At 37.7% G+C, this 16,647-nt stretch overlaps 1 protein-coding gene across 1 annotated transcript; it reads right to left on the reverse strand.

Annotated features, from left to right (window-relative positions):
* Nucleotides 1–1,502: 1,502 nt before the first annotated feature.
* LOC112188010 (DNA-directed RNA polymerase III subunit RPC5) lies at nucleotides 1,503–8,004 on the reverse strand. Its single transcript, XM_024327014.2, has 13 exons — nucleotides 7,484–8,004; nucleotides 7,339–7,407; nucleotides 7,143–7,250; nucleotides 6,976–7,044; nucleotides 6,420–6,584; nucleotides 6,247–6,282; nucleotides 5,250–5,356; nucleotides 5,100–5,153; nucleotides 4,721–4,772; nucleotides 3,787–4,412; nucleotides 2,420–2,635; nucleotides 2,132–2,249; nucleotides 1,503–1,714 (listed from the first exon to the last, which is right to left on the reverse strand). Exons 1-13 carry the CDS (start codon nucleotides 7,874–7,876, stop codon nucleotides 1,643–1,645), a joined length of 2,085 nt encoding a protein of 694 aa, XP_024182782.1. The 5' UTR covers nucleotides 7,877–8,004; the 3' UTR covers nucleotides 1,503–1,642.
* Nucleotides 8,005–16,647: the final 8,643 nt, after the last annotated feature.

The raw sequence follows: 16,647 nt of genomic DNA on the forward strand, positions 1-16,647 counted from the left end.
TAACTTATTCCTGTATCGGAGCTATAATACATCCAAAACATAGGAGATTATCTGATATACTTATTCCCAAAACTCACTCTTTTTTGAGGTACACTCTAAGACACTTAAAATGAGACATCAGATGCATGCATGCTGCATCAAAAACACTAATCAAGCATAAAGTACACCTACTAGCCTAGAAACAGTTAGACTGCTAACACCCAGAGAATGAGTACCACAAGAGAAATAACTAGGCCATTACATCGCAACTGCATCCCGATTCAACAAAATTAAAGAAGATAAGAGCACACATGGGAACAGCATTAGTTTTGTTAAAGGAAGTACAGCATCAGTAATAACAGTTTCTTTCTCAAAATAGGGAGAGAGAAAAAAAAAGGTAGAGAATCTATCAAAACTTTAACAAAACTACTGTTGCCTTCACTCCACAACAAGACAAATGGAAGACTTTAGTGTTTTATGAAGGGGGTGATATAACAGTATGGTTCATGAAAGGGTGCACTGTTATTTAGATATACAGTGCATAATGCTCATCAACCCGATTCTGGATTCTGATAGGAAATCTATCGCAACCCATGTCATGCTTGCTAACACAAGTTTCATTCCTTCAATTTGTTTGACATGGTTTACAATTCTATGATTCCAATCAAACAAAATCTGGGCAGCATATTCAAAGTTTCATAATCCTATTCAAAGTTTGATAATGGGATTCAAAATTTCATAATCCAATCACTCATTCAAATATGAAGACTCTCAAATGAAATCTGGGCAGCGAATTTGAAGATTATCAAACAAAATCTGGGCAAGGAGTCAATGATATAGAACTTCTGAATCAATTTCTTTTGCTGCAATCTGTAAAATAATGAAAAGCAAAAACCAAACCATTCGTCTATAGGCCAATTTGATTGAATTAAGCAACAGAAGTACTCAGTTGTAACAATCAACAATCACATATTCACAAAGCCTTTGAAAAGCAAAGCCTAAGTCTTAAATCACTCATTCAAAGTGCGAAAATCACATTCATATCATACCTTCAAATCATTTGTTGCCAATCGAACTCCCATAATCCAAATCTCTTGCTCGGTTGCTCCAAGTCTCGAACTCGAATTCCAAGTGAGAAAAGAATCTCCTTTAAAGCCAAATTCTTGAGAAAACTAATGGGTTGTAAGAGATTTTTATCATTTTTCTGGGTTAGGGTCGAATTTGATGTGTTTTGGAAGTGCGTAGGCTGAAATCGGTTCTGGGTGAGATGAAGGAAGAAAGAAGCGAGAATGAAGGAGAGAGACGCACTGAGAAACAATAAAAAAATGAAAGACAGAAGGAGAAGACACTGTCAAATTTGACAGAGGAGAGGCCAATGTCAAATCCACGTGGATAAGGCATATCCGTTGGAGAACAATTTGGACCTTCAAAAGTATTCGTTGGAATGTCAGGTGGCAAAAGACCAATCTGTTGGAGATGGTCTAATGGTTTGTTTGTTTCATTGGTCATTTACCAAACGTCGATCAAAGAAAACATTCATAGCTTTAAATATATCAAAGTGCGTCCACACACACTAGTGTCGCCATAAACATAAAACTACAATGTAGTTTCCTTGAACCGCGAAAAAATAATGTCATCAATTCAATCATCAGTTTCTCCAGTATTATTTCGGCCCGCCATCCCCACTTTTCAGGTACCATTGAGAACCTTTAGACACACAAAGTTCAGTCATGACCTGCAGAAGAAGAATACATATCTCAGTATCAGAGGAATCCTAAGGAACAAAAAAGGAATGCAATGTGCTTTTCTCAGGATTTTAATGCCTAGTCTTATTTTCTTCTGAAAAGAAAAAATAAAAGAATTCCCATGCCTGGAGAAAGGAGAAAGGTGACGATAGGTGCCAGATTACAAACATAAAATACAAGAGGAATCCTAAGGAACAAAAAAGGAATGCAATGTGCTTTTCTCAGGATTTTAATGCCCAGTCTTATTTTCTTCTGAAAAGAAAAAAAGGAATGCAATGTGCTTTTCTCAGGATTTTAATGCCTAGTCTTATTTTCTTGTGAAAAGAAAAAATAAAAGAATTCCCATGCCTGGAGAAAGGAGAAAGGTGACGATAGGTGCCAGATTACAAACATAAAATACAACTTACCTTGCTATATTCATTATTACTGATTTCCCTCCCAAGTTCCTCCTTAGCAGCTATAGTAACATCCAGCTTTTTAAGTGGCCCTTTATTCTTACCTTGTAGAAGTTTAATTACAACATCCCTGCACGAACAACCAAGGATAGATCATTAGGAAATAACCTTGTAACAGACACCACAACATCACTATAGTTGCACTTAAAAAAATGCAATGAATGATTCTTACAACCTCTTTGAGAACACAATACAGTTCCAACACCTAATAGTCAATATATAGAAGAGAACGAGACCAACCTTAACTGGTCATGCTCTGGGTGGTCTGGCGATGATATCAGGACATATGAACCATGAATGTTCACTGCAACTTGTGTTATGACTTTCTGCAGCTCTTCTGGAGGAGCCTCAAGGCCATTCCTTGCAGCTGTTAACTTTTTACTCTTAGGATCAACTTTTGGATGCTGCATTCTGTCGACTGTCAAATTACGTAATCCATCACATATCAGCTGAAAGCTGCCAAGAAAGTTGCATATCAGTCAAATAAAAAAGATTTGAAAAGAAACTTTAATGACTAAGTATCATAGTATGAACAAACATCAAGCATCTATAGATACCCTGGCTACAAAAATATTTTGATCACAAGAATACTCATATAGTGATCCAAAATCCAAACTACTTCCCTTCCTATTTCTTTCCTCACCAACCTCTTTCACCAAATCATATAAAGAGCAAGATTTTTTGTCACAAATCACACAAGCACCTACAAAGATCCTTACGAGAAACACCAATTCATCCTTCATGAGTGTTTATTCGTCAATTTTTTTTTTCCACTTCGACTAGAAAAGTGTACTTTTAACTCTAATATCTGCCTCCAGCAATCTCAAAATGAGCTTAAAAAAAAGGTTTCTCCCAGGCTATCCTCATCAAACAAACAAGAGAATAAGAAAGTATCACATGAGAGGCACTTCATTGAAGAGCAAAAATGCTCATAGGGAGAAGATTGAAATACACTTAACATAAAGTTAAAAATCTTCTACACCACCTTATAACTACTTATAGGGTCTGTTCTGTTTGTAAGTGATTCTAACTGTTGAGTTCAATATACATTCTTGATTGATTAAACGTGCATATTCAAATCAATCCGACATTTTTAACCACTAATTATCCCTTGTACATTTGTACCTGATAAATTGAAGTAATTGATGTGTTATGCATAAGTAGCACAACTACCAAAAACCAATGACAGATTGGCCAGAAATTTGGTTTTAAAAAAAATAAAAAACTGCTATATGAAACCTATGCATTAAATAGCAAGCACGATAAAAAAAATGGTAAAAATATAACAGGTGGCATGAGAAGTAGAAAGGTTTAACACAGGAATTAAGTGTCAACAGGTCCTATTTTCATAATTATTATGATTTCTTTTTATTTTGTTTTTAAGAAAGAACTGGTCCTATTTCATTATGATAAGGCCCATAGAAAATTTTGAACCTTGTGATGCTAGCCAGAGTTAGCAATTATATTTTGAGTCCAATATGTCTGCTACAGAAAATTTCTTCAGCATAAAGCCACCTTCTGGGTTAAAATAAATCAATGAATAATAAAAACGGATATAGTTTCTCTGCAACGTGAAATGTGCAAAGGTTAAAGCTCCAATATCTTACTTGCAAACCTTGTGTTTCTGAAGAACTTCCTTGATGGCATCAGGTAGAGCTGCTCGGGTTTCATCTGACATGGTTCTCACTCCTCCACTGGGAACTCCACTTGCACTTTTACTAGGACCTTTATCAGAATTTGGTGATTTCCCAATCTTACTATTCATGCTAGCATTCTTCATATCACGGTGAGGCTTAAGGGCTTCCACCAATTGTTTATCCATCCTTTCCCAGATCTGTTCCTGGCTTTCAGAAATCTCTGGATAGAGTTCTGCAAATGACACGTCTGATTGCTCTTTAAATTTCCAATCTCGAGTCGAAGGTCTGTATACAGCTAAGACTTTCAAGGTATTGTCAAAATGAGGCTTTAGGGGTGGGTAGACGTTTAGTTCTGAATGACTAATTACAGGGTTCTTCCAGAATGAATTTAGAATGTAATTTCTAGCTGTACGCAGATTGTCATCTTCTTTCTTTCTAGACGAACCCTCTTTCTTGGGATATAGCAATGCAGTTTTTGGAACCCAGAGATCACGCAGCAATAGACCATGCTTTTGAAGGACATCCAAAAGTTCTTTTTCCTGGTTACGAGGAGCATAGTACTTCTTAAGATCACTGAACCGGCGAGCTATAGGTTCCTGTTAAGGCAGAATTAATCCTTAATTAATGGAAAATTGCTTGGTTACTTAAAAAACTTTTCAGACATCAAGGCCATAACTGAAGATATGGCCCTGCAGGTTGATATGCTTGAAAAGGTGATCCCAGGTGAGACCATAAAGACATGCACTACCTTCAAATTTACCACGGTAATATCATGTTAAAGTTGAAGCATCCAACCCAACACCAAATGGCAATGGGTGGAGAGTCCCAATATAAAGGCTTTGAATCCCATATGTGGGAACTATACTCACAACAACAATCAAAGAAATCTCAAGTTGCAACAAACCTCAACAAGCAACTTCTGGATACGCTCCTCCAGAGGCAGGTTTAGCAGAGCCCTGAAACAACATCAATTCATGTCTTTCAAATTAAAATCAAAAGCAGGCAAGTTTCTATTCATTAGTTGTGAGTTGTGACTGAAGCAAACAAATAAATATATAAAGATACACATCAAATGAATACAAAACCATGTGATTAACAAAAAACTTTGCTTCCCTTTTCAAAAAAAAAAAAAAATATATATATATATATATATAACTTTTTTTTCCAGCCTATTTAATGATAATGCATTTAAAAGGGAAGCTCAATAAATGGGCATAACATATTAAGATTTTTCCAATAAAGAGAAATGAAAATGAAAACCCAATAATATGAAATGATCGCACCTTTTGGAAGAGCCTTTGCACGTTCTAGGACACAAAGAGTTAACATAGTCATACCTTCAAAAGTAGTAACCATTCAAACATCAGTTTGGCTTATTTAAATACTCTGAAGAATAAATGAAAATGTAAGTACTGGGTAGGAACAGGACATACGGAGTCATTGTAAATTCTATAGGAGAACTTTCTTGTACCACCATTCTTTTTAAATATCTAGCTGAAAAATCACTTTCTGAGCCCTGGTACTCAAGTGGAACCCAACTCTGGAAGAGGAAAAACAGATACATGATACATATTGATGCAGAGTATAATATACCATACACACACACACACAACTGGTCTAGTAAAATCAACCACTGCAATCCATACTGGATCATTTAGAAACTCAAACTTGGATAGAAGACAATATGATTGACATATGTAACACGTCAAACAGACCACAGTTCTGCAATGTTTAATAAAGATTGCTATAGTGGCATGTCTACTTGTTATCATGATAAAGATTAATATTATTCCCATTGTTTCTCCACACGGCATACAAATTTTTTTTATCCGCATCAGGTAAGATAAAGAATAACCGCCAACATTCTCAAAAAAAAAAAAAACCACCAAAAAAACCAAAATCAAAAGAAGAATCTCACCAGCAGAGTTTCTCAAGTTTGATAAAGTACTTTCTAACAAAACGAAAGAGATGTATGACCCGTAGTATATCAGAAATAAAACAACAACAATGTAGAACCACAATCCAAAAGCATGAAAAATTGTCGACATAACAATGAAGAAAAATGACCAATTTGTTTGTTCCTCAAGCTATCAACAAATTAGAAGATAAAGGATGTTAAAGACCCAATAGAAGTAATCAAAGATGCGAAAATCATTAGATTGAATCTTGAGTCAAAGGATTCAACAGAAAGGAAAACAAGAGTTACAGGACTTATGTTGAGTTACAGGATTGAATCATGAATCCATAAAAGAATTAACTTCCTTACATATAAAGCCAAAAATTATGGCTGCAGTAAAAACAAAAACAATCAAGAACAATAAAATGAAAAGCAAAATAAAGGGAAACGCTAGTAATGGCTAATTATAGCAAACCATTGTTGTATATCAACCTTTCTTACGAAATCAGAACTCATATAGCACATTCACATACCTCTTCATCTTCAGTTGAGGACTCCACACGCTTGTTCTGGAACAGAAATAGATGATTGTTAGTTTCATAACATAGAATTCAGTTAAGTGTTATGGATTAGAGCTAAATAACAGAAGAGAATATAGAACCAAAACTTGTGATACACAGTCAATCTCTGGGATGAAAGAGAGTACCTGTTTCTTTGATGGAGCCAAAGATCTTTCCTCACTATAAATCTCTCTTTTAACTGTAACTTCTGCATCCCCTGTGGCCTTGCCCTTCCTTTTTGAGCCACCAGGCTTTAAATGCTCCAGTGATGGTCGGAGCTGCACAACTGCATGAACAGGATTCAAGTGTAACTGCAAGATGAAGAAAGTGCGACACATTTTCAACGACCCAACATCAATAAGTCAACCCACACACGTTTCTACCAAGGGAATGGCACAGTCCATGAAAATCATGAAACAAAATTTAGATTATACATACATTCAGTGAGGCCAAATGCATAGTTTCCATCAACCAAGCAATCCCATAAATTCATAAATGTCCAAATTACATATCAAAAGCACCTTTTTTTAATGAACTACCTTGGGGATTAGAATTATGTGACACATTTAACAAACCGAAAATCCTTAGTTTTGTTCCCTAAGATGCTCATGCTTTTGGCAGACTTTGTCAGGAACTAAGAGATGGCATAAGTACGATGAGTATCCACATATCACAAAAGTAGGATGATACTGCAATACATACCTTGTTGCCCATCAAAACCCCAACGGCATAGCCGGTTGAACGGCAGGGATCCCATTCTGTAGCCAAAGTCTAAGAAAAAGCACAAGAACACACTACCCCATTACTTAACATAAAACTATAGGCAACAATGTCACAACATTCAAAGTTCATATGCATAAGAAATCGACCTGCTTTGTCATTTTGAGCCTGTCAGCAAACTCTTGATCACAATTCTTCGAGTAAACATCTAGAGACAAATCCACCTCCACTTCAGCAGTGGCAGGTTTCACTCTTATCTGTAAAAAAGAATCCCAATGTCACTACCTGCAACTCTTCTCAAAGCAAATGCTCAATACAACAGTCATCCGAAGCCGAAAATCTCACCTCCTCGCACCGATTCTCCAACTCGTACGGCCGCCACCGAGGCCTCAGAGGATATTGCAAAACGTACAACTGGAAATCCCAAATTGAAAAACGAATTAGGGGAAATTGAGACAGATTAGAGTCTAGGACACAGAGAGTGACAGACCTGAGTGTTGGAATCGACCCTAGGGTTAAAGAAGACGTCAATTTCACGAACGACGGTGTCTTCAGCGTCGTCTTCTTCCATAGGATCGTCGTCCTCCTTCGCTTCTCCATCGGTGTCCATTTTCACGGCGCCATTTGAATCATCTCCATTGGCGCCTTCTTCTTGCTTCTCTTCTTTCTTCTCCGGCACTGCGAGAACCGCCACGTCATCGAGTGCTTCCGGCTTGGGCTTGAGCAGCTGCGGCGGTTCCGGCTCGGAGTTTGGGACCGGTTTTGCAGGTTCCTTTTTGACGGCGGGTTCGGGTTTCGGTTTCGGTGGGGCGTTTTTGGACCGGGGCATGAACCTGGAGACCCGAGCAGGCTTGCTCGGCCCTTCGAGGTCGTCTAAGTCCATACTCGCCGGAACTCTGTGGTTCTAATGCTCCGGTGAACGGCGGGAACGGAAGGCGACGCCGTGAGACTGTGAGGTTTTGGGGAGGTTGTGGAGGAGTGTATTTTTCTTTGGTGGGCTTTGTGGGTGTACCGTTTTTAAACCGTGATGGCCAAGTTTTTTAGCAAATATATACAGGTCTTGGGCTCAGCAAGAGCTTGGATTTGAGGTTGGGCCAAACTCTAAGTCCAAACATATAAAAGGTACTTTTGGTGATTTTTTTGAAGTCCTAAAAAAACTTTGCATTTGATCAAAAAAAAAAAAAAAAAAAAAAACTATTGCAAGTGCTTTTGCAGTAAGTGCTTGAAATTTTTTACAAAGGAACCTTCTTTGTGCTTGTAACAAAATCGCTTTTATAAAAGTGTTACGTTGCAAGAGCCTTCTTACGTAATTGAGCTCTAAGGCCTCGTTTGGTTTACGGAAGGGAAATCAATTCCCTTGTCTTTTCCTGTCAGATTTATTTTCCTGTGTTTGGTAAGGCAGGGAAAGCATCCAGGAAAGACCATTTGATTTCCTTCCGATGTTTGGTTGGTGCAGGAAATGAAAGTAAAAATATATTAATGTTTCAATAATATCATTCTATTTTAAAATAAAAACAACCTAGAATGAATTTTCAACACTACCAATGATACTCAAGTAATTAATGCTGGGGTATTATTGTCCAAAATTATTGCAATTAATGCTGGGAAATGGGATGGGAAACTCAATCCCATGAAGTTTGAGTGAAATGAGTTTACCCCAACAAAGGAAATGAATAACTTTTTTTTTCCAAGTCCTCAAATCCGCGAAACAAACAAAGCCTAAATATACAAGAGTTGGGAATGAGAGTATCAAGAAAGTTTGGTCTTGAGAGTAACATCATAACCCATAAGAACCAATCTCCTTTTTTGGGCATGTGAAAAATAATTTTAGTTCCATTAGAAATCATACATCATTTGTTGGAGACCTCATGTTGCAGTGTGATATATAGAAACAAACGGATTTGAAGAGTTTAGACCCGTACACTAAGCATTATAGCGCTACTATGTATAATATTTCCGTGATCTTTTCATCTTTTGCTTGGGTGCTGAGAAACAGATTATAACCCTATCAGAGAGTTTCTATTCTTCTGACTGGTTAATCATCGCAGGTCACAAGAAAAAACAATACATGAAGCAATTATTTTGCGAGGCTTTATTCGGACATCTAAAGGATCGGAAAACATTGTTTAACTAGTACATGGCGGCCCGGCCATCATTTTATAGTTTCATTTTCTTTTGGAGCAATAAAGGTCACTCGGTAACACAGGAACAGGTTCCCAGTTCCAACCAACAGTCCAACGCATTCTTCACAGTGGCAACAAACTAAGTGTCCACCAAAACACATACAAGAATTAATTCACTAAATCCCTTCATTGGTCCTGAAAAGAGAACAGTACGCAATTAGTGTGATTAGAGAATCTTAGTTCAAAACGTGGGCATGTTTTTTTATCAATGATTCTTTCATATTAATGCTTCGTTTGAGGCAGATGAGTTTTGAAATTTGGAATAGCAGGTGGTCAAGCTAAATCAATCAATGTTGATCTGGCCGTCGAGCAATTTATTCATGCTCATTGCCTCCCATCACCGCTTAAGACCATTTTTCAGATTCTTATGATTTTGTAAAACTTTGAAATTGTTTCGTACCTAGTTCCAGGGGCGGAACTAAGTTGAGGGCTGTATGGGCTCAAGCCTAGACAGTTTTTTGGGCAAAAAACTACTATTTATATGCACACACACACACATATATATATATATATATATGTATATATACATATATATATATACATACATACATATATATATATATATACATACATACATACATATATATATACACACACACACACCTCCAGCCCATATCCAAAGGAAAAAAAAAAAATTGGGAGGAAAAAGTCGCGACTCCCCCAGTCACAGCAGCTCACTTCTCTCCTCTGTGGTCAAGACATCGAGTGCTTCTCTCCTCTCTTCGCTTCCTCGCCTATGTTTCACTCAACAGAAATATCAGACCCTCCTCCGCCTTTTCTTCTCCACCTCTCCCTTCCATTGCTTGATCCAGTGCCCAACTACCCAAAGTTTCTCTCACTCTCCTTTACGCCAATTTCTTGTCTTGTTCGATTTTCTTAATGTGGGTTGCTCCACTTTTTTATTAATCATTTGCATCTCTATGCTATCTCACTGATTTAAGAACCAAATTTAACCTCAGAGCCACTTGACCACTTATGTTTTGATTCTGGGCATTAGGCGTATTACATTGAGTTGCCCTCTGGTTGAATCCATTTCACTTGACCTTCCCATTTCAGCTGACATTGTAGATTTGTAGTGATTGCGGAGTTTGAAGTGAGTGAGCCTTTACGATTTAGTTGCTTCTTGTTCTTTTACAACAAATGTATGCTTGTAGTTTTTAATTTACGGGGTTTGGTTTTATGTCCCCTATGTTGTATGTTTTGATTTAAAATAATAAAGGTGCGAGGATGAGCCTCCCACTAGGTTCAATAAATAAATTGTGCACTTATAATTAGCCTATACAAGAATTGGATCCTAGATCCGCCACTGCCTAGTTCACTAGTTGGTTGCGATTTGTTCCTTTTAACAGATAGTGTTTTTTTTTTTTTTTTTTTTTTTTGAGAATGAGAACGAACAGTGTTTTAATGAGCTGGCCACTCCTAGCAACTGGAAATAGAAGAATTTGATTGTTTAATTTGACACGATATTGTTAAAATTCATAGGCTACAAACCCTAAAATTAATGACTTCTATCTATAGTTATTTCCAAAAATTATATTAGACGTGTGGAATATCAAAATCCACATTGTGTCATCTAATTCGATCAGATAGTTGGCTTAGTGTTCTTTCTACTTTTACATTAAAAAGTCTCCTTTATGAACATTACTTTTCCTAGCACAATGATCTTTTCTTTTTCTTTACTTAATTTGCTGAAGATGATGAAGTCTAGTTTCTCTTTCACTATAAATACATGCATGAATGTCTAGTACTCTAGTTAAAAATTCGTATAAACAACATTAATATAAGATTTACATCAATCAACGGTTGTCAATCATTCATTTATACGTTTGTGATTACGTTATTATATAAACTATTATTACAACCTAATTAATATAAGATTTTACATCAACCGATAGTTCAATAATTTATTTATGTGTTCGTGATTACGTTATTGTTGTTTCAATCTTAGGGTTTGTATATGTTCTTCTATCCATCGTTTTTGTGCAGAAATATCGATTTCCTATCTCACATGGATGTGATTCCATTCTCCTTATGTTGTGGCAGGAACGTCCATCAATACAATCTTTCTTTGGGTTTGGATGGTTTTAAGAGTTGAAATCGTGGTATCCCGCTGGCCACCCTCTTGTGTCTCTGTCATGCACAATTTGCAAATTAAAGAAATGGAATCACCTTTTGTAGTGAGGTTGCCAAAGGGAGATGGGAACCCTATTAGAAAAGTATGAGATATCCACTTCTCACCTAATTAACTATGAGACCTAGCTTAGCTATACAGGCCAGTCATATTCCAATAGCTCTTTAATTTGAACCAAATTGTATAAATGACTGTTTAATTGGTCCATGACTCGTAGTTTTCATATCGCAGCAACTGATGACCTGAAAAAACCACATCATGAAAGGAACAAGACAGAGGGAGAAAGAGAAAAGGGACGTGAAAAGCGCATGTATGCATGGCAAGATTCATGTAAGTGATGGAACATTAGAGCAACAAGAAGATCGATTGAAGCTTTTTTCATTAAAGCTCTAGATCTTTTCTTGTTGTGGGTATGTAACTTTTAAGCATTTTCATCATCGACTCGATACCTACCATACTTTATAAACTTTGGCATCGAGTCTCGATTACAAATTATAAATTCAAAATGATCCATGCAGGAAATCATGCCGTATAGGCTAAGTACGTACAAGTTGTGATATTGTGATATATTACAAGTAAACAAAGCAAGATCCATTTGAAAGAAAAGCCATGTGGTAATTTTCTCTTTTTTACAAAGAGCTATTGAGTTCTAACTCAATGTAAATCATGAGCAGCTTATATTAGATTAGAAAATCAAACATCAAAAACTCTTAACTTTCATCAACCTTAGCTTTCGATCGACTGTGTAATTTATTTTTTTATTTTTTTCATATATTTCTTGATGGATCGTGTGAGTTTGTAGTCTCATATTCAGTTATCTGAAAATCCTATCCCGAGCTAGATATCCATGTTGCAAAATATACCGGATCGAATTCAGAAGATGGTCCAGATCGATGGACCCTATAAACTTAATGGCAGATCTCAGCAATGTTACGAACAGAAGCTGCAATATTTGACAAAAAAGCGTTGTAGGGTCATTTATACTATCATCACCTCGATATATTAAGGGAGTCAAAAATTGTTAGCCCCTTTGTTTGAGGCTTTGATTAAGCTTCTACCGTCTCCTCGTACGTACTTAATTTAGCCTATCCTATTTCAGTATCTTTCGTAATTATTTTTCAATTAAACAAATAACTTGCATTGTTGTTAATTATAACTAAAAGTCAGAAAGTGTTGCTTCCAGACCATAAGAAAAATTAATGAAAATGTATTCAAAATCCAATCAACTTGCTCTAATCAATTTTGTGATTCTTACTGTGTGGCGTAGTAAAAAAATTTGTCGAAAAATATCACTATATCAGAACCTATAGAAAAAGATAACCAAGTACGATGTTAGCATAGTTCTACTTTTACATTAGCCATAAGTTTCTTCAATTCTAGTGTTGCATGTGCTTTAGAAGGGTGGGTTAGTAGGTCAAATTGACACCAACTGTTCGTAAAGGTCAAGTAACCCTCCTCAACGCCGTTTGGCTACTGCCTAAGGTTCTTCGATTCTACTTTCATTTACAAGTTCAATCTGCTTCTCTCCTGTTGAGTCAAATTAAAGACTAGCATTTTCTGTGATGCTTCAATACTATTGCTTATTGGTGTACGTCATACAACTGATATTGTTAAAACGTTAATCCCCTATTGTCAAAATACAATTAAGTGTAAGATTTTATTTTAAAAAGTTTATGCTCTTCCACCATGTATTGAAACTTCCTCGGTTTCTCCCATCACACTTTTAGTTTGTACCAAACTACACAACTTCAATGAAGGGCCTCATTCCTGCCTAATTACTTTAAACTATAAAACAAGATGCAATCCAAGCCTATCCCAAGTGATAATGAAAATCTGCATAGAATCTCTGCCGGCTTTTTGGTTGTAATTAATCCAATTGAACCTTTAACTATTTTGCTCATGAACCTAGCTTGCTGTTCTGCTAGCTTTTGTTAAACAAATTTGAACATAAAATACAATCATAGTAATTTTTAAACCCCGTGTACTAATTATGTTTCAAAACCATGTAAAGATAAACAAAAGGATCATTTTGTCAAAGCGTTCACGCGTGCACGTCAAGCATAACGAGTGCTTTTGTATGGGGAAATATGAAGATAAAGGAGCTATGGACGCCCACAGACCTTTTTTTTTTTTTTTTTTTTTTTAGTTTCCAGGACGCCCACAAACTAAATTAACCACATTTTAAACTTATACTTTACCATTGGAAACCACTGATATGTCCCAAAAGTACCATAAAGCTTGTTAGTTATCATGTAAAAACCTTTCAAGTTTTGCTTTGGGCCTCTGGCTCCTTTTTTCACCCTAAAAAAAACTCAAATACATCAAGCAAACTCAAACCATTTTTGAAGCACGTAGCATCATGTAAAAAACTTTCACACTAACTTTATTATGGCAGTGTTATGATTTTCTTAACTACTCATAATAAACTCTTGATGCAGGCCGCTCTCGTTTTCTCTCTAATAGCTGGGGTTTTTCCTCGCCGACAACTCTTCTTGTCCTGCGGCGCATCCCCGTGGGCGTGGGCCTCGGCACATCAGTGTGGGCGTGGGCCTCGGGCCTCGTCGGAGTGTGGCGCGTGCAGCTGAATAGGCTCTGTCTTTCTTAGGCTTGTAGGTTCCTCCTGATGTTTCTCTCAAATGGCGAGGATTCTGGTGGGTATCTCTTGCAAGCATTCAACAACAAACAAGTGGCGAGAGGTCAGGTCGGCACTTTTGGATCCATGTTTGCAAGGCGTCTGTTTGGTTTCACTTTGGCTTGTGCAGTTCGAGGGCTGGTTGGTTGATTCTGCACTATCAATGGATGTCGCTTGGTTCAAGTAGGTCACCGTGGTGGTGGGTTCCATGGTTTGAATGGTGTGCAGGTTGGACGGTGGTCGCAATTGCGAGGTTGGTTTCCTTCCGGGATCCTAGAGACGAGGAGGCGTTGGTTTTGATGAGGTTGGCTGGAACAGTGAGGGGCAGATGTAGTTTGACCAAGGATGGTGGTGAGGGGACTGCAGTGGAGTGACGACGGTGGCGGTGCAAAGTAGATGGAGGAGTCGAGTAGAACAAAGGAACAAGAGACTTGGGATTTTTTGATATGTTATTTATCTTCTCCAAGAACGGAGTATATATACAAGATACATCAAGACCTATTAGGAAACTAATTATAACAAAATAATCCTAATAATACACAAATATTCACAATCCTAATTACATGGCATGACTCACACCGGCCGCCAATACTCCCCCTCAAGTTGGTGCATACCGGTCACGGATGCCTAACTTGTCAAGTGAGTCACAGAAGGCTTTACTCGAAAGAGCCTTTGTAAGAATATCCGCCAACTGTTCTTCAGTAGGAACGAAGGGAAACATAATGACCTGTCCATCCAGCTTCTCTTTAATGAAGTGTCGATCTACCTCCACATGCTTCGTGCGATCATACTGAATAGGATTGTGAGCAATTTCAATTGCAGCCTTATTATCACAATAAAGTAGCATAGCCTTTTTCTAATTGAACCCCAAATCCCTCAACAAATTTCTTCACCACAACATCTCACACAGTCCTCGGGCCATTCCTCTATACTCCGCTTCTACACTAGAACGAGCCACCACCTTATGTTTCTTGCTCTTCCGAGTAACCAAGTTACCACCCACAAACGTGAAATAGCCCGAAGTAGACCTACGGTCTGTAACATTACCTGCCCAGTCTGCATCTGTGTACCCGGAAACATCCAAGTGACTGTGTTTTGAAAAAAGTAATCCATTCCTTGGAGCAGACTTTAAATACCGCAAAATATGAAATATAGCATCCATATGAGTCTTACTGGGATTATGCATAAACTGACTCACCACACTAACTGCATAGGCTAGATCATGTCTAGTGTGGGATAAATAAATCAACCGGCCAACTAACCTCTGGTATCTTGCTTTATTCGTAGGCACTTGATCCAAATACTCTGCTAACCTATGGTTCTGCTCAATAGGAGTATCAACAGGTTGACAGTCAAGCATACATGTTTCTGCCAGCAAGTCGAGAACATACTTCCTCTAACTCAACACAATACAATCCTTCCCACGAGCAACTTCAATTCCCAAGAAATATTTCAAATTACCCAAATCTTTCATCTCAAATTTAGAAGATAACTGACCTTGTAACCTTTGAATCTCCTCAAAGTCATCACCTGTCACAACCATGTCATCAACATAAATAATCAAGGCAATCACTTTACCACACCGATGTTTAAGGAACAAGGTGTGATCTGAATTGCTTTGCCGGTACCCAATTTTCTTCATGAACTTGGTGAACCTGCCAAACCAAGATCTGGGAGACTGCTTCAAACCATAAAGGGATTTTTTTCAATTTGCACACCACCTGCTCTCCAGTAGAAGTACCATATCCATGAGGCAAATCCATATAAACCTCTTCATGCAGATCACCATGCAAGAATGCATTGTTAACATCAAACTGTTGTAACGGCCAATCAAGATTAGCAGCTAACAAAAGAAGTACCCGAATTGTGTTAATTTTGGTCACTGGTGCAAATGTCTCATCATACTCCACTCCATATTTTTGAGTATATAGCCTTTAGCCACTAGTCTTGCCTTGTACCTGTCCACCGATCTATCTGAATTATGTTTCACGGTGTACACCCACCGACAACCAACTGTCTTGTTCTCGGGTGGATACTAACTTCCACGTACAATTCTTCTCAAGAGCATCCATTTCAACTGTCATTGCTTGCATCCACTTCTCATCCCGCATTGCATCTTACACTTTGCTAGGGAGAGACATAGAAGATAATTGATTCACAAAGGCTACATACAGTTTAGACAGCCTATAGGTCGATACATAATTAGCAACAGGGTACTTAGCTTTTGCACTTAGAGTAGGTTCATAGAGTTTTGGGGGCTGACCACGGGTGGAACGACTAGGCAGAGTTTTGGTGGGAACAATATCTGACACAGAAGAAGGAACACTAGCTGACACATAAGGAGTATTAGATAAACAAGGATTAGAACATACCTCGGGTGATAGTTGAGCAGGTGAGGGAGAGACAGGAGAATTGTTCAAAACAGCATTATCAGCATCAGAAATTTCATCGAAAACAGAATTGGGAATTTCCTCTCCTGCGGATCGGTCGGATTGATCCGGTAGACCGGTCGGTAGTTGAATGCCCAAATTCTCTTCTCTGGTCGGTGGGCTGCTGTCTTATTTTTCAAGTTCCGTTCCCAAATACTCCAGCCTTGAGAACTCGGATGCCAGTCTCACATCATCTTGCCCACTAAACAAATGTTCATAAGGACAAGGGAACAAGATGAATTCTAGGGTTGTTTTTCTCCGCAGTGGAAACCAAATAGT

Source organism: Rosa chinensis, chromosome 2, assembly GCF_002994745.2.
Source record: "Rosa chinensis cultivar Old Blush chromosome 2, RchiOBHm-V2, whole genome shotgun sequence".
Classification (NCBI taxonomy): Eukaryota; Viridiplantae; Streptophyta; class Magnoliopsida; order Rosales; family Rosaceae; genus Rosa; species Rosa chinensis.